General features: G+C 41.2%; 1 protein-coding gene across 4 annotated transcripts in view; it reads right to left on the bottom strand.

Annotated features, from left to right (window-relative positions):
• Positions 1–26052, bottom strand: part of SORCS1 (sortilin related VPS10 domain containing receptor 1) — a 559183-nt gene that overhangs the window by 125266 nt on the left and 407865 nt on the right. For all 4 annotated transcript variants that reach the window (XM_060034105.1, XM_060034102.1, XM_060034103.1 and 1 more), the window contains exons 7-9: positions 13998–14116; positions 11361–11450; positions 3840–4019 (exon numbers count right to left, since the gene is read on the bottom strand). In XM_060034105.1, the coding sequence (XP_059890088.1) occupies positions 3840–4019; positions 11361–11450; positions 13998–14116 (389 nt within the window). The remainder of the gene's footprint in view (positions 1–3839; positions 4020–11360; positions 11451–13997; positions 14117–26052) is intronic.

Genomic DNA, 26052 nt, shown 5'->3' with positions numbered 1-26052 from the left:
AACTAAATCATGTAAGATGGGCCTCCAACACTTTGTCCCCAACATTTCCCTACCTCATCACATAGACACATACAGTTCTAACGTACAGACAACCACATTTGTCGTAAGGTTGCAAGGAGTGAGTGAATAAGATGATTGATTTTAATGAGAACTGTGTTTCCCTCTGCATTTCCCACAAAGGCTCACCAACAATACACATGCTCGATACACAGACTCATACAGTCACACATTAGACGGTTCGCCTCTGCTAACACAGTACAAAGAGCACATAAGAACAGCAGGCAGTTGGCATGTGGAAGCAAAGGATAAATGCCATCCTTCTCAGTCACCCCCATATGTGAGCAGATGTGAACTCTGTGTATACTCTGTCACCCTCACCTTGCGTATTGCTCATCTCTCCTCCTTATTAATTCATCTATAGATTTTCTTACTTTTCATTTATCTCTAACCACTCATCATTCATTGCAATTCTACTGGGAAATTCAGGCTGGATGGCTTTCAGCTTCCTGCTAGGCAGAACAATCAGATTTAAGGAACATTTGGGCCAGGTTCTGTGTCAGCCAATATTCTTTCCACCTAGGTAATCAGCAGATATGGCACTGCCATTCTGATCACATCAATTTCAATTCAAGTTGCTGTGAACTGCCAGGCTAATACAACAAAGACTCTTCTTCCCCGGCCCCAGGATGCAGGACACCTTTACATAATGTAGTTACACCGCTGTTCAAAGTGATGATAATAAGAGCCAGCAGTTTCCCAACAGATAGTCAACCTCAAGAGACACACAAAGGGAAAACATAAAGATTACCAAAAAATGGTTTGTCGTGTCCAGAGGTCATTCTATTTCCTCTTCTCACTCCCTACCTGTTAGCTATTTTTGATTTCAGAAAACCATTCATGAAAACAGTTGCAAATAACAGGAAATGACAAAGTCATTCTTGTTCAAATTTGTCATCTTTTCCATAATCAAGGGACTAATTTAAATGGTCTCTATTTTGGCAGAAAAAAAAATTATCCAGAGAAATTATTCCACACTGACTTGAAAAGAGGGGAGAAGATAATCAGGAAGGAAAAATGCAACCTGAAAATCAAATGTTTTCAGGAGAGCAGGGACAGAGCCGAGACCAGGGAAGCAAACTGGGTGATTAATGTGGGACAGCTGATTAGACTTCATACTCTCAGAGCAAGATATTTCCACTGTAAATGCTGGATCAAGGCAAGAAAACATATGGTATTTCAAAAAAACACGCGTAAAGTTTAAATGTTTATAACACATTTACAAAAGAGGAAAGAAATGTTGCAATTTACATTTGTTTATAAGAAGACAGCTTTGGTGATAAAGGATGTCATATGGCCCTGCTAATTACAATATGGAAAGAAGCAGAGATCCAAAATGGTGGAAATACTTTGGACATTTAAACAATGTGGGTAGATTTTAAGACCAGAACATTGTTCTGGGGCTTAAACTCACTGGAACATAATATCAATTATACTATCTATAATTTGTTGAGTATTGTATTTCAGGCACTGCTCATGGTACTTTAAGAAGATTAGCTTATTTCATCTTCAGAGAAATCCTATCAAGGAGGTACCATGTTTATTCTCTTGTTTTAAACAAGAAAACTGAGGCTCAGAAGTTGTTGGATTTATCTCAAGAATATATATACACGTGGCATGGCCAGGATTTAAACCCAGCCAGCCTGATTCTAAAATTTACACCCTAAATCAGAATTTTACCCTACATGAATTTGAAGGTAAATCACCAGAATATGTAAATGTTTTCCAGAATACATGTTCAGTTTGAGGCTGAGATATATGATACTATATTTATCTGGAACATGGGCAGGAAATGAAGTGGAAGAAACTTGTGAATGTATAAAAAATTTGCAGGGTATTTTTCTAAATATATACACAAAAAGTACGTCCTATGCTAGTCTACCATAATTTCCATCACAAATACTTGAGCTCCGAAATGGGCATATAGTTTGTTAACATGCCTTTATACACACAAAGAAGTTTAGATACTAGAAGAAAATTCCCAAGAACTCCTAAAGATGAAGGTATATAGATAGCATTAAAAGGAATTCTAATAATAGGTTTAAATTTCTTAAGTGAAATTGGTTTCTTTCTTTGACATACTGGATATGATTCCCTTACTTCTCATTACACAAACAACCTCTACTCTCTGAACTTATCCTTCACCAAATGATGACATCATTATGACTGAACGTATTTGAATAAGTTTTATAATTCTTTTTCAGATAGAATATAAGTGTATGATTGCACTTCCCAAATTCTGAATATGTTTCATAATGGCTCATTATATCCTATTATAAATCCTTCATAGCACAAGACCGACAAATGGCTAAAATCCATCCCCAGATAGCAGCTTTCTTTTCACCTGACTGTGCTTTAAATGGCCGTTAAAGTGTTGGTGTTTGTCATAAAAGCTAACTGATCCAACATATGATTTTATTTTGAAGCTGGTCATTCTGAGAAACAAAGGGTCAGAGTTCCCTTAGGGAAATCTGGTAAACTCTGCTTTTTGTTTCTCCTCTTCACCCCTCTTTAGGAAAAGAAAGACGTATTGATCTTATCTCACGCATCGGCCCTCTGAGAGGATGGCAATTAGCTAATAGAGGTTATGCATCAGAAAGGTCGTCAAGTACAAGGGAGTGTCTTCTTTTTTTTTTCTTCAATATTTGGCTGTAATCATTTTTTTAAATTTTATTTTATATTGGAGTATAGTTGATTAACAATGTTATGTTAATTTCAGGCGTACAGCAAAGTGATTCAGTTATACATATAAGAGGGATAGATTGGGAGTTTGGGATTGACATGTGCAAACTGCTATCTTTAAAATGGATAACCAACGAGGACCTACTGTATAGCACAGGGAACTCTCTCAGTATTCTGTAATGACCTAAATGGGAAAAGAATTTGACAAGGGAGTGTCTTCTGATGCAATGCAAAGACATCCTCTTAGTTCTTTCTTCAGAGAGATGTAAGGGAGCACTGCCATGCCTCTTTGCTCCACCCCTGACACCCTATTAGCCCCTCAAGAGTAGTTTCAAATTTCACACTAGGCTCACTCTTATTCAAACCCTTTAATTGTTTGACTGCTTCCCTAGATACTTTCCAAGCCCTCTGGGGCTTCATGGCCTGTGGACTTGGTCAACAAAGAATCCCTCCCATTCTCTAGTAGGTCTGTGTCTTTATTCCCATCTTACCCCTAGGGTCTTCATGACCTTTTTTTTTTTTTCTTAGATTCCATATATATGTGTTAACATACGGTATTTGTTTTATGGGGACGGGGAAAGGTAAGCTGGGACAAAGTGAGAGAGTGGCATGGACGTATATACACTACCAAATGTAAAACCGATAGCTAGTGGGAAGCAGCTGCATAGCACAGGGAGATCAGCTCAGCTCAGTGCCTTGTGACCACCTAGAGGGGTGGGATAGGGAGGGTGGGAGGGAGGGAGACGCAAGAGGGAAGAGAGATGGGAACATATGTATATGTATAACTGATTCACTTTGTTATACAGCAGAAACTAACACACCATTGTAAAGCAATTATACTCCAATAAAGATGTTAAAAAATATTTTTTTTTTAAATTTTTAAAAAATAAAAAAAAAAAAAGAATCCCTCCCAGAGCTGTTTCGTGGATTCCAAATTAACCAATAAAAATGTTCTGCAACCCCGCCTCCCTCTCCCACATGGAATGAGGCCACATAAGGAACTAGTTATTAAAATGATCGAGGAAACGGCCAACTTGGGGACTTCAACTGTCAGTCCCAGGGCTGCAGTGGCTCAGGACCACACGTGCCTCGTGACATACCTCATAGAGGTCGATCATGACGTTGCCCTCAGGGCCTCTGCTGCTCTGGACATTCTCCAAGGCCAGAGTGAAGTAGACACCACGGGTGTCTGAGATGTAGAGGTTGTATGTGTCGTTTTGGTTCCATTCTTGGACCGCTGCGAACACTTGGTTCTCATCAGTGCTGATGACATGCATGTCCTGAGGAAAGACGCAGGGAAGGAAACAGGAAAAAGAGTTTTATAAGTGCACCTGGCACGCGTCCACAGAGTGGAATCTGATGAAGAATACCAGAATAGGCTCATAGGTACTGTGAGGGAGGACAGAGATTTTCCTATAGCATATTTGTGACATAATAGTTAAGTGTTGGTCACATATTTCCTTTGTCATTCATGAGGTTAGGCAGTAAGGTCATCAGAAAATAGGACAGGGAGATGCTTGGTAGCTCAGTTACAATTTAATTACCTCATTAGATAATCTGAAGGATAATTTCTCAAATATGTATGAGTTTGGAGAATCAGGCATCCTGATAAATTTGCCAAGCACAAACACAGTACATGTTCAGAAGGCATATCTGGGGCAAATACGAGGGGCAGAGAGAAAACAGACCAGCTTTGCATCTCTCACTGTGGTCCAGGGACCAGCAGCATGGAATCACCTGGAAGTTTGTTAGAACCTCAGGCCTCACCTATCGAATAGAAATCTGTATTTTAATAAGACCCGTGGATGATCAATATGCACATTAACGTTTAAGAAGCACTTCCCTAAGGCTCAGCAACCCCTAGAGGTTCCGGAGGAGACCCCCAGAGCACTAATCTGCAGGTTAATGAGTGTCCAAGGACTTAGCTTATCAAAACCTGTACCCTGAGAAGTCCCCCAGGAAATCTTAAATAAAACAGGGAAAAACAGTCTGTGTAAATGATGACGTTTTCAGACTCCGGTTGTCCCGGAAGATAGAAACAAGGCAGACATAATGTGGAGGCAGTGAGCAGATGTCCCTGGGTTGGGGATTCCAAATCCCTTCTCTCCCCATTCAGAACTCCAGAGGAGTGGGTGTTCAGGGAGAGGCTGGCATAGACCAAGGCTTGATGTCTCAGACCAAGGCCTGCTGTCTCCTTCAGGAGATCCCGCTCATTGCTCTCGGCAGCCTTCCCCCTTCGCCCAAGGTGGTACACATTGGTATCACATTCAAAAACCAAAAAGCAAAACAAAAACAGAATTATGTATAAGGCTAAAGGTAAAAGAACAACCTGGAAAGGTTCTTGGCCTTTGTGTAGCTCAGGGCTCAGATCCTCCCAGAGGGATCATCCACTCTCCTTGAAAAGGTTCAGGAGGTCTGTCAATCTTCCTAGGCAACAACTCCAGGGCCGGAAAATTCTACCTAACTTCAAAATTTCCCATTGTAATATATGCCCACGTTCTCTCAATCAATCAGCAATTCAGCTTCAACCCTGCTTTAGACTTAGAGGAGCAAGTCTCTCATTCCTCTTGAAAACTGACCACAGTGAACTCATATGATTCCGGAAGGAAGAAGTCCTTATCCAAAGGGTTTTGTATTCCTGACACCTTCTCAGGCCTTACTGCCATACTCTAGAGTTTGATAACGTTTTTATAGAGAAAGTGGGGAGGCCAAAAATGAATCCTGCCCGTGAATTCAATTTGGTTGATAACGCAAACTAAGGTTTGGTATAAAAGTTGGCCACATCTTATATCAGCCCAACGCCTATGTACATTTCTTCTGGCAACTGTAGCTTGATGTTCTTCGAAAAAACATCCTCATGTTTCTCAGACAAATTTCCTCCCTGTGCTCAGTCTTTGCTACTTTCTCCCACCCTCGGCACCAGAAGTGATCTTGTAGGCCTAGCATTCAGAAAATTCCATTTTCCTGATGACAGTGATTGGATCAGTGATGGCAAAATCAGTAAGACATGATGCGAGAATGACTGTGGAATTATTAGAGAGAAAAAAGTTATTTTCTACTGTTCGTTTGTAAGCAGTTGGAATAAAAATAAAGTCTAGATCTGATGGAGACATAGTTTGGAGGCAGAGGATAAGCCAATCTCGGAAAAATAGGCTCAAAAGGTGGAGAGAGATGGTCCAAATTCTATGATAGTCTTTGGGTCTCTGAATGTGGATATCTAAGGAGCCTGCCCACCCGTAAACTTGTTTAGTTAGAGAGGACAGTAGAGCAAAATGATGAAAAGAATGGTCTTTGAAAGAAAACTACTTGAGTTCAAATCCCGGCTCTGTCATTCAGCTGTGCGAACGGAACTTTGTGCCTCAGGATTTCCACCTGCAAACCAGATATAATAGTATGCCCTTCGTGGAGTTGTGAGGATTAAATCAGTTAGTAAGTGTTAAGCATTTAACCACAGTGCCTGGTGTTAGCATCTGCTCCATACATGCTAGCTATTTTCTGTTAAGCAAACCCTAAATCCCCTTTGTTGATTAAGCAAGGTTGATTTGGCCTTTCTGTTCATTGCAAATATTAGGGTGCTAACTAATACACTTAACAAAAAGTGGTTCATCCAAATGTTTTGTTTCTTTCTAATCAAGGGAATTAACTGTGGAAACTAGTCCAAAGGCCATTCATCCACTGAGGGCCAAACCTTCTATGGCCCCCCATTTCCTATAGGACAAAGATCAAAGTCCTTACCCTACCATTTAGAACCCTTAAACAACTACTCTCAATTCATGTTTCCTTCCTTGTTAGCAGGATGTAGCTTCATCCCTGAATTCAAGTTTAACTATTTCAGTAACCTGGTCCCTGCATAACTGTGCCTTTGGACGCATTAAATAATCCTAGGGGCCAGAGTAAACCATCCATCCATACTACCGCAGCCCACTCAAACTTTTCCTTGGTTGGTGTAGAATGCAAAACACAGATGCATCAAGTACTTACGTCACTTAGAGAACAAATAACAGAGCAAAAACAGATTAAATGGCCATGGCTAGATAAGGGCCAAGGGCAGATCTCTCTCTATATATAATCTAATTACACTGAAGAGACTGTTTAAAAACCTTGAGGATACGGGGAGGGGGAAGGGTAAGCTGTGACAAAGCGAGAGAGAGGCATGGACATATATACACTACCAAACGTAAGGTAGATCGCTAGTGGGAAGCAGCGCATAGCACAGGGAGGTCAGCTGGGTGCTTTGTGACCGCCTGGAGGGGTGGGATAGGGAGGGTGGGAGGGAGGGAGACGCAAGAGGGAAGAGACATGGAAACATATGTATAACTGATTCACTTTGTTATAAAGCAGAAACTGACACACCATTGTAAAGCAATTATACTCCAATAAAGATGTAAAAAAAAAAAATTTTTAAACTACGTTGGTCTTAAATACTGTAACTGAAACGTCTGACATATTTAAATGCCATCTTTCCTTTCTCTTCGTGCCTACACGCGCCTGTATCAGGAAAATATGTTATTTCACCCAAAATGGCACTTTATGGTGAAAGCTTATACTGAGATACAAAATTTTAGACCAAGAAGTGAACTCTGAGATGTTCTAAAGCACTTCCCAACATCTGTTCCATAGGACACCACTATTGTTCGATTTTAATAGATTGTTTTTGAATGGATCCTTTTGTAAAACGTTTTGAGTAATGCTAACTATACAGCTTTCTTGCTCACAGGACATCCTAGAGCCTTTAACGTATCAGCGAGCTTCTGTTAGTCTCTAGGCAAGGAGCATGGAATGGAGTTTATTTCTTTTTTTAAACTCACGATCATAGAACCAAATTTTTGTGAAGCATCTCTAAGGGCATTTTATTGAGTAATGAGTTTGAGAAACTATTATTGTGAATCTAAGCTCTGTATTTTAAAAATGTAAAAAAAAAAAAAAGAAATTGACAAACCAGCCCAAGGTTCAAAGCAGGGGAATGACAGATCTAGGTCTGGAATTAGGGTCTCTCGCTGTGAATCAAGCAGCCTTTTCATCAACCCACACCCCAGTTCACATCGATCTTCTCCAACACAGACAACTAGATCCATACTAATATTACCTTCCTTTTATAGTGTATCTGTCCTCCAAAATGCTCAAAGCACTTTCATATGTGTTGCCTCATTTATCTCACTTGAGTAGCTCAGAATGAGTTCCAAGTATGGTAAGGGAGGAAAACTGTCACTAGGTCTCCCTGTCTGGAGGGCCTCACACTCTTAATGGTAACAGCAATACTAAAATCTCCCCACCTCCCTCTCTGGTCATCTTTACCATTATATTAATTTTTTTTTAATACAGCTCAGGGTAACCTCAGTCTTTCAAGAGTTCAAACAATGGCAGGGGATGATTAAAGAAAATTTGAGCATGTAAGTGCAGGTTTGTCTCAGTTCCTTTGGTGAGCACGAAGCTTTGTTCCTTTCCAGCTGCAGCAGCCCTGCTTTGATAGAGGGTCCTGAAATAATGCATCTTTGCCATGGATCACTCCACCCAAGCTGGGGCTTCTCTTTGAAGGTGTAATGGGATTGTAATGAGGCATCTCATTGCCTTAAATAATAAACACCCACTTGGACCAAACAGTACATTCATTCGCTGTAGTGGTTCCAATTTTTCTGGGGACAAGCTAAATTAATCACCCCATTCTACCCTTGGACCTCAGATGAGGCTGACTAATGGAACCTGCTCATCTGGGAGAGTGTGGGAGGGGCCAGACAGCCAATTCAGGCTCAGACTAAAACTCTTCCTTCCAGATTGGCAAGATGCCACTGGGGGCAGCTGTCAACAGTGATTGGCGTGATGGCTATGAACAAGCAACGCACAGTATGTGTTTCCCAACACTCCAGCCAAGGGGCCAAGTGGTTTCTTTGTTTTAAAATACCATTCTGAGGCTGCACAGATCAATGGGACTTTTTCTCTGGATGCTCCTCAGTATATAAAAATTTGGGGGGTGGGTGCTGCTCCCTTTTAGTAATAGAATCTATTAATTTATTTAGAGAGTAGAAAAATGTAATACAACGAATGCCAGTTTGGGAGTCAGGAGACTCAAGTTCTAGCCTCAAATCTGCAGCAAGAAGCATCTGGTTTGGCTGAAACTTATTCCACTCAAAAAGTATATTCCCAAGAGTAAGTGAGCATGAGATGAGTGGCTTGAAACTGCTGTTTCCTGATGTGGTCCCAATTCCCACATGTCTCTTGAACAGGAGCATCTCACTGCATTGAGTATGTCCTTTTCTTTAAAGGTGAAAATCTTGCAAGCCAACTCCTTCATTTATTGGTCAAAGACAGCAATTTATTTCAGTGCTCAAGTGAAAAAAAACAAAACAACAAAAACAAAACAAAGCAAAACAACCACCAGCTCTGTTGGACTTACCAAGGTAACATGATCATCTCCCTCATGGACCTCCCTGAAAGATTATCAAGGGTAATTTTAACAACACTCAATTTTTCTTTTACATACTGACTTTACCCAATTCTCATCTAAGGCACAACTCCAATGCTGTGTTTGTCTTTTTGGAAAATGTTTTAGGCCAAATCAAGAGCAAGGAGCATTTAAACACACACAGGCGTAGGCATATAGTTCTGGGCAATTACCACTGTCATCAATCTCTTAGCAGCTGAAAAAAATAACTACTAATATGGAAATAGTTCTTTGCAGTTAATAGTGTAATTTAATGTGTGTTATTATCTCTAATGGGCTGAGGTTTACAGCTCACTTTTCACTATGCTAGGGTTAGGGGCAGAGTGATGGCCAAGGATGAGAATTCTGCCTGGAGAAGCCACTGTCTCTCCTGGGAGAGGAGACCTGCAGCGCCCTTGTGCTATATCTATCACTGATTCCCTGGGCAGGTAGCTGATGTTGGTCCAAGACAGCAAACTACAAAGTCATGGATAAAAATACAAGACGAAGAGTCATGAAAACACAATTGAAAAAGCAGTTATTTATGTTCTTTGTTCAACCAAAGGTTTCAAAGCTGAGCTATGTTTAAACCTACACAGTCCCCTTCTTACAGCCACACACATCTCCCTTGTTCTATTGATCAAGGCACACCTGTCAGAATGGCCATCATCAAAAAGTCTACAAATAACAAATGTTTGGGAGGATATAGAGAAAAGAGAAGCCTCCTACACTGTTGGTGGGAATGTAAATTGGTGCAGTCACTGTTGAAAACAGTATGGCATTTCCTCAAATAACTAAACATAGAACTACTATATGATCCAGCAATTCCACTGCTGGGTATATAGCCAAAGAAAACAAAAACACTAATTCAAAAAGATAAATGCATCTGAATGTTCATAGCAGTATTATTTACAATTGCCAAGATATGGAGGCAACCAAAGTGCCTTTAGCAGATGAATGGATAAAGAAGATGTGTGTGTGTGTGTGTGTGTGTGTGTGTGTGTGTGTGTGTGTGTGATGGAATATTAGCCATAAAAAAGAATGAAATCTTGCCTTTTGTGACAACATGGATGGACCTAGGGAGTATTATGCTTAGTGAAATAAGTCAGAAAGAGAAAGACAAATCCTCTATGTTATAGCTTATATGTGGAATCTAAAAAGTAAAACAAATGAGTGTATATTAAAAAAAAAAAAACAGACTCACAGATATAGAGAACAAACTAGTGGTTACCTGTGGGCAAAGGGAAGGGTGGAGCAGCTAGATAGAGGTATGGGATTAAGAGATATAAACTATTATGTATAAAATAAATAAGTAACAAGGATATATTGCACAGCACAGGAAAATATAACCACTATTTTGTAATCTATAAAAATATTGACTCACTATGTTGTATACCTGAAGCTAATGTAATACTGTAAATCAACTATACTTCAATAAAAAATTTAAAAATAAAAACACTCACATGTCAGTGGTTGTTGCTAGAAAAAAAAGGCACAATACATTAACAATTTCTGGCTACTTAAAATACATCACAGTGGCAGCAAGACCTCAAATCCACAGCTTTGAGCTCCCAAGTCAGTTTCACTTCCACTAGGTGGCGCTCCATATTAACGCAGTTCTTCAGTGTTTGTGGAGAGAGAGTCTGGGGATGTTAGCGGTTGGGAGTCTTTAACTTTTTTCTGCCACTCTTTTTAAAGGAGTGTGTCTTTGGGAAAGTCTAAAAAATTAGCTGTGTCTCCGAACCCTAAAGAACCAGTCTCGTAAGTTCCACTGGGAAAGAAAGCAAATGTCGGACGCTACATCGCTGCATCACCTCTCCATGATTAATAACAACAAAATGGTATATAGATATGTATCATACCTGTTGCACTGAGATACTGTGTATCCAAAGCATAGTTTCTGTCCTACTAGAAAACCAATACATCCCACTTGAAAAGCAAAAGCACGTCAGTTATCAATTTACTCAGATGCTCCTACAGCAAGAATTCCAAAGAATTAGAGAGAGAAAGAGAGAGGTGGGGGAGGGAGGGATGGACCACTGAGAGAGAAAGAAGGATAAGGAGGTTGGCAAAAAGGAAAATAAAGAAGTGAACTTGAGAAACAGAGATGGGGGGTGAAAAGAAATAAATAACTACGAGAGACTGAAAGAGTCCTTGGGAAAAAGAGTAGACACTGAAATAGAGAAATTGATTCAGGCCATACCTTGGGCAAAGCATATTTGGGCAGCTTCATTTGGGCAAACGCATTCCTTCGGTAGGAAACGTAGTAGTGTGGCCGTCCTCCTGATGTCAGCTGGAGCGTAAACATAAAGAGTGTAAGAAGAGCTACTACGACAGTTACAGGTCACAGAAGGACAGCCCCTGAATGGAAGCGGGTAGCTGCCAACACAACAGCTTAAGTGAGTATTGTGGGCCAGTGTAAAGAATTGGCATTCAGTTCAAAAACAACTTAGACAGTGTATGTGATTTCAGAGGCCCAAAGTGAACCCACTGCACAAAAATACAATTCTTCAATTTGCCCTGCGGTGCAGAAGTCAGGAGACATTTTTAGCAATTTTTTTTGTTAAATAATACAAGCCTCAGGGTATATTGGATCTGTGTCCCTCAGCAGCCCAGCCATCTAGCCCCAAGCCTTTGACCACACAAACAGGTCCCTGTGCCAGATGAGAAGGGAATGGTCCAGGTCACAAGGTGGCAGAACGGGAGTGCTCATCTCGGCACTGAATTCCAGTTCTGTGCAGTCACACTGCTGGCTGTGAGCATGTCCCACACACAGCAGTGCTGCTGATGTGTTAGACGAAAATCGAAGCCAGGATCGTGGTTCAAAAATCATTCTAGACCTCAACCTCCCAGAAGAGAACAAATGGTGAGCTACCTCCCCCAGGTCTGCCCAGAATGTACAGCCCAAAGAACGCTGTGAGTCTGAGGGAGGGTGAGAAGCGCTGTGGTCTCCAACTCAGCTGAGCACCACGAGGTGCAGGCTGTGAGCGGTGCACTGCCACTCTCTTTCTCCTTTGGAGCCACTCTTTTATCCCCAGCTTTATTGAGATATCATTGACATATAGCACATGCAAGTTTAAAGTATACAATATGATGATTTGATATGCATATATTCTGAAATGATTACCTCATATAAGGTTAGTTAACACCTCCATCCTTTTACTTAATTAAGATTTTGTGTCTATGTGTGTGATAAAATTTCAGATCTATTCTCATAACAACTTTCAAGTATATAATACAGTATAGCCACTATGCTGTTTATTACTTATACATCATATAGCTGGACATGTACCCCCTTTGACCGGCATCTCCCCATATCCCTAGCCCCCAGTCCCTGAAAACCACCTTTTTACTCTCAGTTTCTATGAATTCCTGTTGCTACTCTTAACCCATGTAAACATCTGGACTTTGAAGTCATCTGGAGTTTGCATACTCAGAATGTCAACAAATGCTCTGGGTGAATTTTCACCAGACACGTAAAAATGTGACTAGAAAGTTATATTCACCATGACGTGGCCAGACCACCTCTTGGTCCTAGTGTCGGGTTATATGTGCATAGTGGCCTGGGTAGAAAATATATAAAACTCTAAATGCACAATTGATTTTCATTTGTGAGTCATATATGTGGATTATAAACTGTTACTAGAAAACAGGAAAGGTCCCTGGAAGCAACACTGATAGAGAAACGATTTCTACATAGAACCAATATGGGTAACCATTTCCCATTTTAATGTCACTTGATAATTTGATGCTGAAGTTATCAGAGTGCTCATTATTCATTTTCCTAGAGGAAAAGGAAGTGTGTGTGTGTGTGTGTGTGTGTGTGTGTGTAACTGTGAACTACTTTAAAAGTACATAGGCTGATAGTAAGGAATTTGAACATTTACTTCCCAATACATGGGATTAAATATTCTAAATTATGATTTCTTGTCCAAGTAAACATACTAGTATCTAGAATGTCTCAATCACAGTGAAATTGTAGATTTATTTATATATATAAACTATTTAGCTATTGTACCTTTGTCAATTTTAACATGGAAAGCAGTAAAGGAATTTTTAAATGTTTTGTCCAAACAAGCCTAAATTTGTCCTTAAGTGTGGAAAGAAACAAAGCATTCTTGCTCCTTCTCTCTTCTAACCACTCCTGAACCCTCAGCTTCTCAAGCTGTTTCTCACTCTTGCAGAGGTGAGAAACCCGTCTGAATGCATCTCATCTAAATTCTCTTGACCCTGATCTCAGTCCTGCCTGTAAACAACAGAGGCTGATCGTGCTATCGGCTCTGCCTCTCACCACCTCCAGGCACCCCACATTGACAAGTCCTCCAGACACCACCCCAAGGAAGGAATTACTATTCTGTTAGTATAGAAGCTTCAAATTGGTAATGTTCCTTTTGTTAAAAAAATAATGCCTTGGTGGTGGGGGGGAAAGGGTAAGCTGGGACGAAGTGAGAGAGTGGCATGGACATATATACACCACCAAATGTAAAATCGAGAGCTAGTGGGAAGCAGCCGCATAGCACAGGGAGATCAGCTCGGTGCTTTGTGACCACCTAGAGGGGCGAAATAGGGAGGGTGGGAGGGAGGGAGATGCAAGATGGGGGAGATACGGGGATATATGTACACATATAGCTGATTCACTTTGTTATACAGCAGAAACTAACACACCATTGTAAAGCAATTATACTCCAATAAAGATGTTAAAAAATAATAATAATAATGCTTTTTTTTTCTTTCTTTATTGCTTTTCAGAGAGTGTAAGCAGGCAAAGGGGCTGCATTAGGGACAGAAGCAGGGAAGGGAAATGTCTTTGACACAATCAATGGAAGTGGATCTTTCATACCTGAACAAACACATAATCATCCTGGACAATCAAAGAGTCTGGGTCAATGTAGCCTGGGAAAGGTTTGTTTCTGCTGGCCTCTGTGCAGTTCTGCATTCCGCAGGTTAGGTATTGTGAATCTGAAATAAACGAGGGTGAGGTGATATACACACAGCATGTTAGAGTCAGAGCGGACATCTTCTACCTTTCTTGCTGTCTTCAAGCCTTTCCACAAACCTCACATTCTCTATTCACTACATTATTGTTACTATTGTCGTTAAAAGTATTATCAGTATTATTTTACTCACTTGCTGTCAACACCACCATCACTATTTCCCAGTGCCTCCACCAACTCTTGTCATCCTAGAATATTAAATTCCTGTTAATTAAATTTTTTCCTTCCAAACCCAAATGAAAATATTTTCAAAAGCTGGCAATAATACTTGTGCCTTCTTAGTTATTTTTTCTCATTTATAGGCTTCACCTCCACACTTCGACCTTTGGTAAACTGGGAAACACACACATATGTGCAATCATCAATCACCTCACGCTAGAAGTGCTGTTGTTATAAACAATAAGGTGCTATGTGAAGATGAAGGTTTTTCTTCTATTACTAATTGGAAATAAAACAGAATTGAGAGGAGATTCCCAACTCAAAAACTTTGCCCTCATTTTATAGGTGAGTAAACTAAGACCCTGCATCTCACCTGAGACTATAGCAGGTGATAAACATATCAGTAATAACAACAGATTTGATCCCTGTTGCTGGAAGCATATTGTATGAGGGAGGCTGTCACTGTTTTTCAACCACAACTGTTCTGCCCTCTCTATGAATCAGATGTCACTTAAAAGTCCCTTTGCCTCCTTGCACTGAGAATAAATTCAAACCCTCTACCACCACTGCTTCAACTGCCCCTCATGCTAGTCTCTTCTCTCCCTGTGACTCTTCTACTCTAAACTGCAATATGTTCAGGAATTTAGCCAAACTTTCTACCACTAAAGAGGCTTTACGTTTGTATTCTCTCTGCCTAAACTGCTTCTCCCCAGGATGTTCCCCAAAGAAGGTCTAGATTTCAGCTTACTGTTACTTCTGAGGGTTTTCCATGATTACTTTCCATAACACTCCATCCTGTTAATTCCCTTCATGGAATTTATCACAATCTAAAGTCACCTTGCGCATGATTTATTTCTGCCCCTCTCCCTGTTAGAATATAAGCTCCATGAAGACAGAGACCTCTTTTGTCTTTGTTGTTCCCTCCTAGACCTCCAGATTCTCATACTGTTCCAGGCACATAGTACGTAATAAATAAATATTCCTTGGAACATACCACTTTACTGGAATATATCTTTTTGAATGAAAAAGGAAGTTATTTTACCTTTTTTTTGGTGCTTAATGAGTGGGTAAGTTTAATTTTAGGACATCAAAGATGTATGAAGAAATCCACTCTTCCAAATGAAGAAATCAGGACATGATTATTTACATGAAATGGGGGGTAGGCAATCGTATGTTGAGTTGGATATTAGGATTCACTAATTGACTTCCCTGAAGGAAATCTCTAGCACTACTTTTACTGAAGAACTTGGGTAAACCTGTATTCTACAAGGAGTGCCGCTAGGGGGCGGCATGCATATTTGCTCCAAATGACCAATGGCTGACGTAGCTGCTGATAAGCTCTAAGGAGAGGGAAGGAGAGCTTTATCTACAATCTTCCTTTATCCCGCTGCCATGTGTGGTGATAGGGATAGCTCTCAAGTATTTTAACCCATCTAGTCCTCCAAAGAGAAACTAAAGAAAAGCCTTTCAGGCTTCCCTGGTGGCGCAGTGGTTGGGAGTCCGCCTGCCAATGCAGGGGACACGGGTTCGTGCCCCAGTCTGGGAGGATCCCGCATGCAGCGGAGCGGCTGGGCCAGTAAGCCATGGCCGCTGAGCCTGCGCTCCGCAACGGGAGAGGCCGCAACGGTGAGAGGCCAGCGTACCGGAAAAAAAAAAAAAAAAAAAAGCCTTTTACACTCCCTTCCCTATCTCCTTTCTTAGACATTCTTATAGTTTCATTTTAGGGCATAACTCATGATCTTTCTCCCTGAAGAGAATTTCTGGGACTCATCCCTTCACAGAACAGTTCTCCCCATGCCACACAAAACGTGCACCTCACAATGTCACACTCCATCAGACCCTTCTACAGCTTTAGCTGACTTCTGTTTTTCAAAAGGCAACTCAGGGTCATAGAAATGGAGATTGGCATCTGTGAGACCTGGGCTTGAGTTCTGGTGTGGTCATAGCTGCATAATTCAAAGGAAATTATCTTCCCGAGTCTTGCTACCTTCATCTATTAAATGAGGATGCCAATGTCAACTATCTTGTAGTTTGGCTCTAAGGATTTACTGAAATAATATATATATGCTAAATGCTTTGAAACTCAAAGTTGTACAAATGTCAGTTGTTACTATCAACTATAATGTTCCTATTTTCTCTTTTGCTTCTTTTCACAGTGATTAGATCAGTTTGGGGCACACAGTTTGTCCTTAAGGAAACTGAATTTGAGTATTACACTTACATTTCACTATCAGGTACTATCAGTGACCTATCCAATGCTCATTCCTCCCTGCCTCTTTGCCAGAAAAGCCAGTACTGGACCTGGTGGCTCATCTTTCTTCCACATGAATCAGAAGCTCTGATGTGCAGGGAATAATCCTCTTGAGTCTATGCCCGCTCTACTTGCCATCATTTGCTTTAGGGAAAGCCATTTAAACCAGTTCTAGTAAATAAGAAGTGAAAGAGATCTTTTAAGGGGCTACAGGGAGGCACAGCACAGAAGACCTTCTTCTGCTACCCTACAACACTGAGTCAACGTGACGCGTGGGACTGCTCTAGCCTTCTTGTGCGTGGAGGAGTCTTAGAGTTAAACTTACACAATGAGTATGATGAAGAGGTGGAAGGGACCTGTTCCCTGATGACATCATTGAGGTACTGATTATACTGAACCCAGGGTTGCCCTGTTTCTGTGCTTCTTGTTATGTGAGATAATGAATGAAAACAATTTGAACCAAGGGTTCAGAATTAGGAAGTCTCAGGCTTCAATTTATGAATACAACTTCCAGTTAGAATTTCTCAGACTGCCACCCCATGAGGACTTCTTGATGAATACACAGTGCTTGTTTTATCTATAATGGTGTCTAATAGTTTCTTTCTTCAGACCTCAACTTCCCCTTCAAAGGTCCCTGAGCAAGAATAAGATGGAAAATATAAACTTTTCACATTTATAACGCAACTATACAAAAATTATGAATCTGAGGGATCTGGGGAGAAATTAAAAGAACAGGGAAACTAATATTTGTTGAACATCTATGTGCCAAGTACTCTAAAGCACGTTCACACTTATTTGGTACATTTAATCTTCACAATACTATAGAGTATAATTTATCAACTGACTTTGCAGATAAAGAGAATGAAACTCCAAGAGATTATAGAAACGGCGGTTAGTACATATAGTACCGTATAATCGTATAGTACGCGGTTTCAAATGGGGTTGGTTGGCCTCCAAGTCTGGTTTATTTCCACTATGTTGCATAGTGGAAATAATGCAACCAATTGGTTGGGGCCAATTTTTGTTAAGCATGTTTTTTGGCTTCCAAGTATAAATGGATATACCTAGATTAAAAAAAAAAAAAAAAGCCTGTCCGTTTGTATTTTTGTGCAGGGTCATTTGGCAATACGGATCAACATCTTTTCGGGTTCATTTCTGAGAATTCGACTTGAAGAAATAATTAATGATCTATGCCAAGATTTATCTACTTTGATATTCATCATAGTGTTGTTTATAATTTAAAAAAATAAGAGAAAACAAAAAGGCCAACAATTGAGGAACAACTAAATAGACTGTGGCACATGCATAGTTTGCTATTAAAATTCTGCCTTTAGACTATATATGAGGAATTACAGAAATGCTTAATGCATTTTATATCATAAAAATAGCTTACCAATTAATAATGCTTTATCAATGTTAATTTCTTAGCTTTGAGAAAGAGAACATGGTTGTATAAGACGTTAACATTAGGAGAAGCCGGGTAAAGCTGCACTATCTTGGTAACTTCTCTGTTTATCTAAATTTATTCCAAAATAAAAGTTTTTAAAAAGTAGGTTACCAAAATATGTGCATATGGACACGATTTTGTGCAAGTGGTATATATATAGATGTCTACATATGTATGTTTACATGGGGAAAATGAATAAAAGTTATATATGTGATGTCAACACTTGCGTAGAGGCAGTGATGTGAGAGAGGCAGACAACCAGTGTCAAATCTTTGGTCAGCACCTCTCAGCCGGGGAAAGGGGCCAGGGGTCATGGTGGGCTTGTGGGATCCTGCTTGCAAGAATTAGAGAACTGTCTCTAATTCCTTTGCTTGTTCTCTCTCTCTTCACTCCCCGTGCCACATACTGAGGCAGAGCTGTGCAATGAGCCATTCTTGAGCTGAGAATTACAAAATGTACAACCGATGGACCCAAGAAAAGCCCCAGGAAGAGGTCTTGAAACCATGTCTTTCCTGGAGAGGTTCAAAGTGAAATTTGCAAGCTGAAGGGGAACTGATCAATTCCCAGTGGCCTGCCTGTGGTAAACTGCTCCTGGTTTGTTCTCCTTCCCCTCCTAATGGAAACAGAAAGAAACTGGCGCCAGCACTTCACATTGAGGGACCAATCATTCTTATTCCCCTTGGGGCTTGCTGTAACAACATTAAGCATGATGAACTCTTTCCATATTCAATTCGGGTGAGTTTATGATGCAATTTCATAGGAAGTATCTTGTAATTTGGCATTAATTAACATCAATTAATGTAGGCAACTGCTAGACTTTAGAATTAATTTCATTACTTTTCCCACACAGATGTTTTCCTTGCCACAGGTAATTAGGACACTGTGCGGCTCTTTTTAAGCATCTCGCTCTCTGCAACAGCTGCTGCTTGGAACAATGCAATTCCCATGCCCCCTGCGCTGCTCTAAGGAAGGGAAGCTGCTTTTTAAAGGCCAGGCTTGGAGCAGGGGAACAAGGGTTTAAATGCAGGCTTAGCTTGGTAAACCTAAGCAAGTCACTTTACTTCTCAAATCTGTAAAATGGGAATAAACAGGAGCCATCCTGCCAGCGGTTATGAGGACTTAAAACCTCGGTCGGGAAATGTGTTCAGTCCTGTGTCTGGCTGGACTGTGCTCACGTAGTGGGAGCTGTGGCTGTGATCGAAGCACCCCCTCTTTCATCACCAGTACTGCTCACTGTGTCTCAAGGGAACCAACCGGGAAGCACTACAGACATTTCTACCTGAGACAATAGGCTTCCTTTATATTCATGCTTTGGTTTGGGTTAATTTTTTTAAGTAATTTTTTAAAACACCATGAAAAGTATTCTCCCAGTGTAATTAATAGCTAATAAATATTCTATGCAGGCAGTGTGAGGTAGTGGTTGGGGCAGAACTGGAAACTAACTAGGGCTGTGAGATGACACAGAAGTCACCTTGGTGCCCAGCACACAGGGCAGCCCGCCTGCAGCCAGATTGTTGTGCAGGGTCTCCCTCCTGTTGGAGTGAAGGGCTAGGTCCGAGCTCTTTCTCTCTTGTGTTACGTGACTCTGAGAAGGTCATTTACCAAACTAGGCTTCAGACTTTTTCTCTATAAAACGTGGGTTATTAGAATTTTAGGATCAAAGGAGGATGTTAAAATCAGACTACTGACTTTCAGATCTGAAGGTCTTTACCATCCTTTACCCACTGAAACCTCTTCCCTCTCACTCTCGCCCAAGGGAACAAAGCTCTGTGATGTTGCTGGGAAGTCTGTGTCTCTGGGGCTTCCGCTCTTTTTAAACAGCACGTGCATTCCTGGCTGACACCCTGTGTTCATTCAGAGAGCTCCCCTGGTTTGAACTGCCTTTTCCTTTCCTGTGATCCTATCCAAATACTTCCTGGGCCCTTCTGTGGAGTTTTTCCTGAGGCTTGGGCAGACCTCTCCCTTCCCACAATGGCTCCATTGATAGCGACAGCAGCATTAACCTCCAAAACAACCAGAGCAACCTCTCCTCTGAGTCAGGAACTGTGCTGAATGGACCCCATGCTTTTTCTCTTCTAAACTTTGGAGAAAATCCAGAATAAGGTATTTTTTACAGGTAAAGAACTCCAGACTTAGGGATGATACTTGAACATTGTAAAAGCTGAATTTTAAATAAAACCATAAGCTACGCTGGCAAGCATGAACACTTGAAAGCTCTCTCCCATCCCCCGTTAATTTTCAACTTTGAAGCAGAACAGTTTCTAAAGCCCATAATCTGTATATAAATTTTTATCTTGTTCTTTCTACTGTCCTATTATTTGGTTTGGAACATTCCTACTACATATTTGCACCCAACACACACTCACTCACACACACACACGTGTGTGTACACATGTATCAACAAGCTTGTGCTCACAGAAACTTCATTCCCATCAGGGGTCTAGAGCACTCTGTGGCACGTACCAGTTAGAAACTGAGATCTTCAAAAGTGAGACTCCAGCCTTGACCCCTGAAAGACTATATTGAGGACAAGAAGTTTCTGTGAAAATTATAAACTTAGATCAAATGTCCTCCTTTGGCATGATAAGCTTGTGGCATTGCTTTCTTCGAGGCAATCTCTTGATTTTGGCCCAGTATAACTTTCTAAGTGTTGTCTTGTATTGATAGCCTTTGGACACTCAGGAGGCCATGATTACTACAGGGCAAGTTCTGGAATTACACATTTTTTGCCAAGCATGGGGCTAGGAATTGGGGACATGAGAGAGGACAGGAGGGCAAAATAATTTAGTAGAAATACAGAAAGTCCTTCACCAAGGATGATGCAGTGGGGTGAGTGTATCCTAGGAGGAGTGCAGGTTCTGTGGGTCCCCAGGTGAGGGGCATCTGACCTTCAAATCTCTCCACGGATGGTTTACTCTGTGTCAGGACTTATCCTGCGACTCTGCATTTATTTTACTTTGCATCAAAGGGAGTTGTAGACCCGTTGTGCCCTCATGGCCTACAGAACACCTGAATATAGAGACTATTTTACTATTGACTCTAACTCACAGAGGGACAGTTACCTGTGCAGGGCTGAGGGTGGGGACACCCAGGGAAGGCTGCGTGGAAGAGCTGAGAAAAGCCTGGAAGCTGCTTGGAGCAGTGACAAGCGGGACACATCATTCCAGAAAGCAAGAGCACCGGGCCAGAGCACGGGGGCACGAGAGAGGATGGGAGACAGGCTTGGGGAATGTCAGTCACCTCTTCTGTGAGAAAGTCACACTAGAACTCCAGTTTATGCCAAGAAAAGACACGAAGTTATCTGCAAGGTCACACCCAGCCATGAAAAACCGAGAAGCATGTTTGTTCCAATAACTTTCCAAATTGAGTTTACAAAGAAAGGAGTGGGAGACGGAGAGACAGAGACAGGGAAAAGGACAAATAGTAGGAAAGAAAGAAAATAGGAATCCAAGTGGAAAGAAGGGAGGGAGGGAAGGAAGGGAGGAAGAAATGAAAGCAGTTTTGTGCATGGGGGAGAAAATACACAGCATGTATTCTCCAGGGCTTTCTGTGGGAGAGGGACGTATGCTATTTACTTAGATGTGTTCATGTGTTATATGATGAACGCCAGGACAGAGGGTCAGTTCAAGGGACAGCCTCTGAGACACGTGGGTATATCTAAACCACTATTTCTTCACTTACTAACTTTCTATTTTCATCACACTCGATACTGAATATCATATTTGGAACATGATAAATACTCAATAAAGATCAATAAGACATGATCCTTGCCTTCCATAGTGAAATAAACAGAAGGAGATGACACGTTTGTCTGTCTTCTCTATATTCCAGCTACACCTCAGCCATGCCAAACATGCCCATACTCCGTATCCTTCACATGTGATGTTCCATCTGTCTGCAGTGCTCTTCCACCCAGCAGACCCAGCTCTTTCCCTTACTTCCATAAGGACTTGGCTGAAACACCAAATGCCACCTTATCAGAGATTCTGTGACAGCAGCACCTGCCCCGCCCCGTCACTTTTCATCTAGACTCTGCTTTGTTTTGCTTCCTAGAACATACCATCACCTGGCACTATGCATCTGTTTATAACCTGTCTCCCCTAACCAGAAGGTTAAGCTCTATGAGAGTCAGGCCTTTGCAACATCCCTTACTATCCTTCGTTCATGCCTAGAAGGGCAGCTGGCCTAGCACAGATGTCCAACAATGCTTTTCAAATGAATGGATAATAAATAGGTCTGCAGTGAACCAGACCTGGCTTCAAATTTTAGCCTGCGGCAATGGCAAAAATATTTAGCCACTGTAAGCCTCATTTTCCTCATAATTAACGTGAGGAAAATAATCATACGTCCTACCTCCAAGAGTTGTTGTTAAGTAGTGCAGCAGCACCAGCCAAATAATAGGAATATAATGCACGATCCTAGCATCTGTGTTGCTTGAGAACACATGGGGCAAAGGAGGGGGAGGTATGAGTAAGTGGCAAGATCTTTACGCTACCTTTTGTTCTTGTTTTAAAGCAGGAGTTAGAAACAGGAATTTTTCCAACCCTTAGAAATTGCCACACATGCATGTTACATGGACTGTTGCTGTTGAGTCCTGGGGGAGCCTGAAGACCCAGGAGAAACCCAGTCCTCTGTCCTAGAGTTAAGATCTGGACATCTAACAAGGTCATGGTGAAGGTGAAAAGAGATGAGACATGTCAAGAAAGGACTTTAGCAGGCAGCAACCTAAGTGCCCATTCACTAGCACAGGAACGAATGACATAGGCAGAGTCGTCACACAGTGTAAAACGATACAGCAGTGAAAAAGGCTGCACTGGAGCTCCACTCAGCACCATGGACAGAGTGCCACGCAAAGTACTGGGCGACAAGGCAGAAGGGAACCCAAAGTATGATACCATTTCTATGAAGTTCAAAGTATGCAAATCAATATTATACACTGTTTAGGGATACAGACACAAACAACAGAAGGTAATGGTATGAACAGGAATGATTGACACCCATTTCAGAAGAATGGTTAGTGGCGGTAATCGGAAGATGCAATTTGGGAAAAGGTACTGTGGGCTTCAACTGTGTTTGCAACAATGTAATTCAGAGGTTGACACAGACTCTGGTCCATCCAAACCCAGCCTGTCATCTGTTTTTGTGTGACCCATGAACTATGAATGACTTTCACATTTTTTAATGGTTGAAAAAAGTCCTAAGAAGGGTAACATTTCACAACCTGTGAAAATTACGTGAAATTCAAACTTCAGGGTCCATTAGTAAAGTTTTCTCAGAACACACACACATACACACACAGGAAAGATCTGGAGAAGACAAATTTCTCTCCTGCACCTCTGTGTTCTCCCCCTCGGGATGGGAGGTAAGGACACAGACCTCCTCACAGATAGGTGAGCACACAGGAGGCAGGGGAAGTAGTAGCACATAATGGATACAAAGGACCTAATTTGAAAGCTGCCCAGCTGAGCCTGTTACTGCACTGTCACTGTCAGGTTTTTCATTGCTGTGTGGGGAGGCTCGTGTTATCTTATTTTATGCTTTTCTGGTTGGTTTTCTGGGTCGTCTTTAGGCTGCTAAGTCAGAGGCCAAATTGAAATCAATAGTCTTTGAAATTAAGAGACTTTTGCAATAGGAAAAATGGGGTCAGAAGGACACTGCTAGGAAGACAAAGTGGTAGTGGTGCCAAAGCCTGGGAGCTCAAGGTAAAGTAGAGGTCACGCCCAAACTGCTGGCTGGAGACTCCTGACTTTCACTCTCTCTCCCACGCTTCTGTGATTTTCTTTCCCACCTTACTTGCACAGCAAGGTTTCTTTTTACCTGATACTTTAACACCCTCTGGGGGAAGGACTAAGTGTACCCTCTCTGCTGCCCAGCCCATTGTTTTCAGTGTCAAGTAAAATCCTCAGGTCCTGACCCCCGGGGCATTTTCCATTGTGGCCAACTCCAATTCCTCCAGGAGTTCCTCCTTCCCTCCAGGCCTTGGCAGCCCAAGGACTACTTATTGGGCTGGCCACTTCCAAGCAGCCGGCATCCCAGGCTTTATCTGTTGCCTATAAAGCTCAAGGAGAAACCTGGCAACCGTTCTACACTGGTCTGAATGTCCTCTCCAGGTATGAAAGGAGGACACTGTGCGCACGGTACCAAGAAAAACTGGAGACGTCTGGTTAGAAATCGGTGGGGGCGTAAAGGACACTCAAAACCCCATCAAGCAATAAGGTCGAAGGGAATTCAGGGGATGCTCTGAAGTCCCTTCAGGTGCCTCCTAAATGTATCTAGGACGTTGGGTTACATTTCTAGGATCACTCTCTATTCTCAGTTGCAGGTTACTCAACATGGGAGGATCCCTTTCTAAGCCAGAAGAAACACCTCTGGAGTATATCCTTAAGAACTGGAAACTTAAATTTTACTGTCAGAGTGCCTGGCCTTTATATAAATTGGGGGATGGAAAATGGCCTGAAAATGGGTATCTTGCAATTGGATCTTTATTGCCACAGGATGGGAAAATGGACTAAGGTTCCCTTTGTTCAAGTTTTCATGGCCTTTTATCATCATCCTGCTCTATGTGGCTCCATCATCAAAAGCCTGCGGAAACAGAAGATCCCTCCTAACATTCGAAATGGTCCCCTCTGACTTCTCCCAACTCTCAGCGGGGAACCAAGTTTCCCCCACTCTTGCAAGCTCCCTCACTCCTTCAGAGATTCTTCTGATCAAACTGAGACCCCACCTCCCCAGAGAAACAATCCCTGCTTGGACAACATCTTATCAGCCAGTCTGCCCCTGTTATTAGGGCCAGTTTTAGCACTATTCGGTCATATTTTAGCTGTGAAACTATGACTACAGAAAGGAAAGATGATTTTTTTTTGACAATATGGCCACAATATTCTTTAGACTCTGGAGAAAACTGGTTAAAATAAAGCTTTTTTTGAAGTTGTAAAACCGGTTCTTTTTGCATGTGCAATTAGAGAAATCTAGCTTGTTAAAATGCTTTTTGGTTTATTTTCAAAATTCTGACCCTGAGAGAATAAAAATATGCCTAGGAGAAAGCTTGAGGTTAACTCTTATCATGTCCTGGGGAAACAAACACAGCCCACTTTGCCTGAGACTTCGGCCTTGGGTTGCTTAGTGAAACTTCAAGTCAAAAAAAAAAAAAAAAGGCAAAGAGACAATGTAAGCCTCAAGAGGGAAACTATGAGATCTCTGTCTGGATATATGTATGTCTCAGTATGTGTCTTTGTCTTCGCATAATATTGCTGAAGTTAATCTGTAAATGAGCTCTATTTAACTGGCTTAAAAGAAAAGTAAGTGCTCACTAATCAAACAATTCTAAATACAAGACAGAAACTAAAGATGTTTGGGTTTATTTGACACACGCCTTGTACCACATTGAGAAAAAAAAATGTGCTTTGGAAAAATACATGTTTTTAGAGGTTATGGAATGTGATCTTGAGTTTGCTAATCAGAAAACGCCAGTATGACAGTTACACCTGGTTTCTTCTTGGTTTTCACTAGAGGTCATGGGTTTTTAAGGGTTAAAAATTATAATATGTAATCAAAGCTACCGAAGTGACGAGAGAAGCATTTCAGTGCGTAAAGCAAGTAGGATATATGTTGTTGGCCAGAGAAGATATAAAGACCGGAGATATTTTTGTTGGGGAAAGTGATGATAATAAATTTGTCCTACAGTTAGTTGTTTATAGATGAAAAAAAATGGGCAAGTTATTGATAATACGGATCCAGGAAGTGATAAAAGTTTTGTGGAAAAGGAACTATGAAAAAAAATTGGTACGTTGTTAAGACTGATTAAGACTAAATTGAAATTAATTAGGTAAATAAATTTTGCTATTAACAGTAAGCTGGTACCAGACTGAAATTTGGTTCTCTCTCTATATTAAGAGAAATGCTGCTTTTGATAACAGACTGTGTAAATTTCTTTGCCTTTAAGTGATTTATATTTGCTTTTGAAATCTTTTGTTACTTTGGTTAAGTATTATTTGACAATGATCTATGAAGATTATAGCACACGTAGAGAAAGTTCATTCTGCTT

This window comes from Delphinus delphis, chromosome 16, assembly GCF_949987515.2.
Source record: "Delphinus delphis chromosome 16, mDelDel1.2, whole genome shotgun sequence".
In the NCBI taxonomy this organism is placed as follows: Eukaryota; Metazoa; Chordata; class Mammalia; order Artiodactyla; family Delphinidae; genus Delphinus; species Delphinus delphis.
This window is presented reverse-complemented; position numbering and strand designations above follow the sequence as displayed.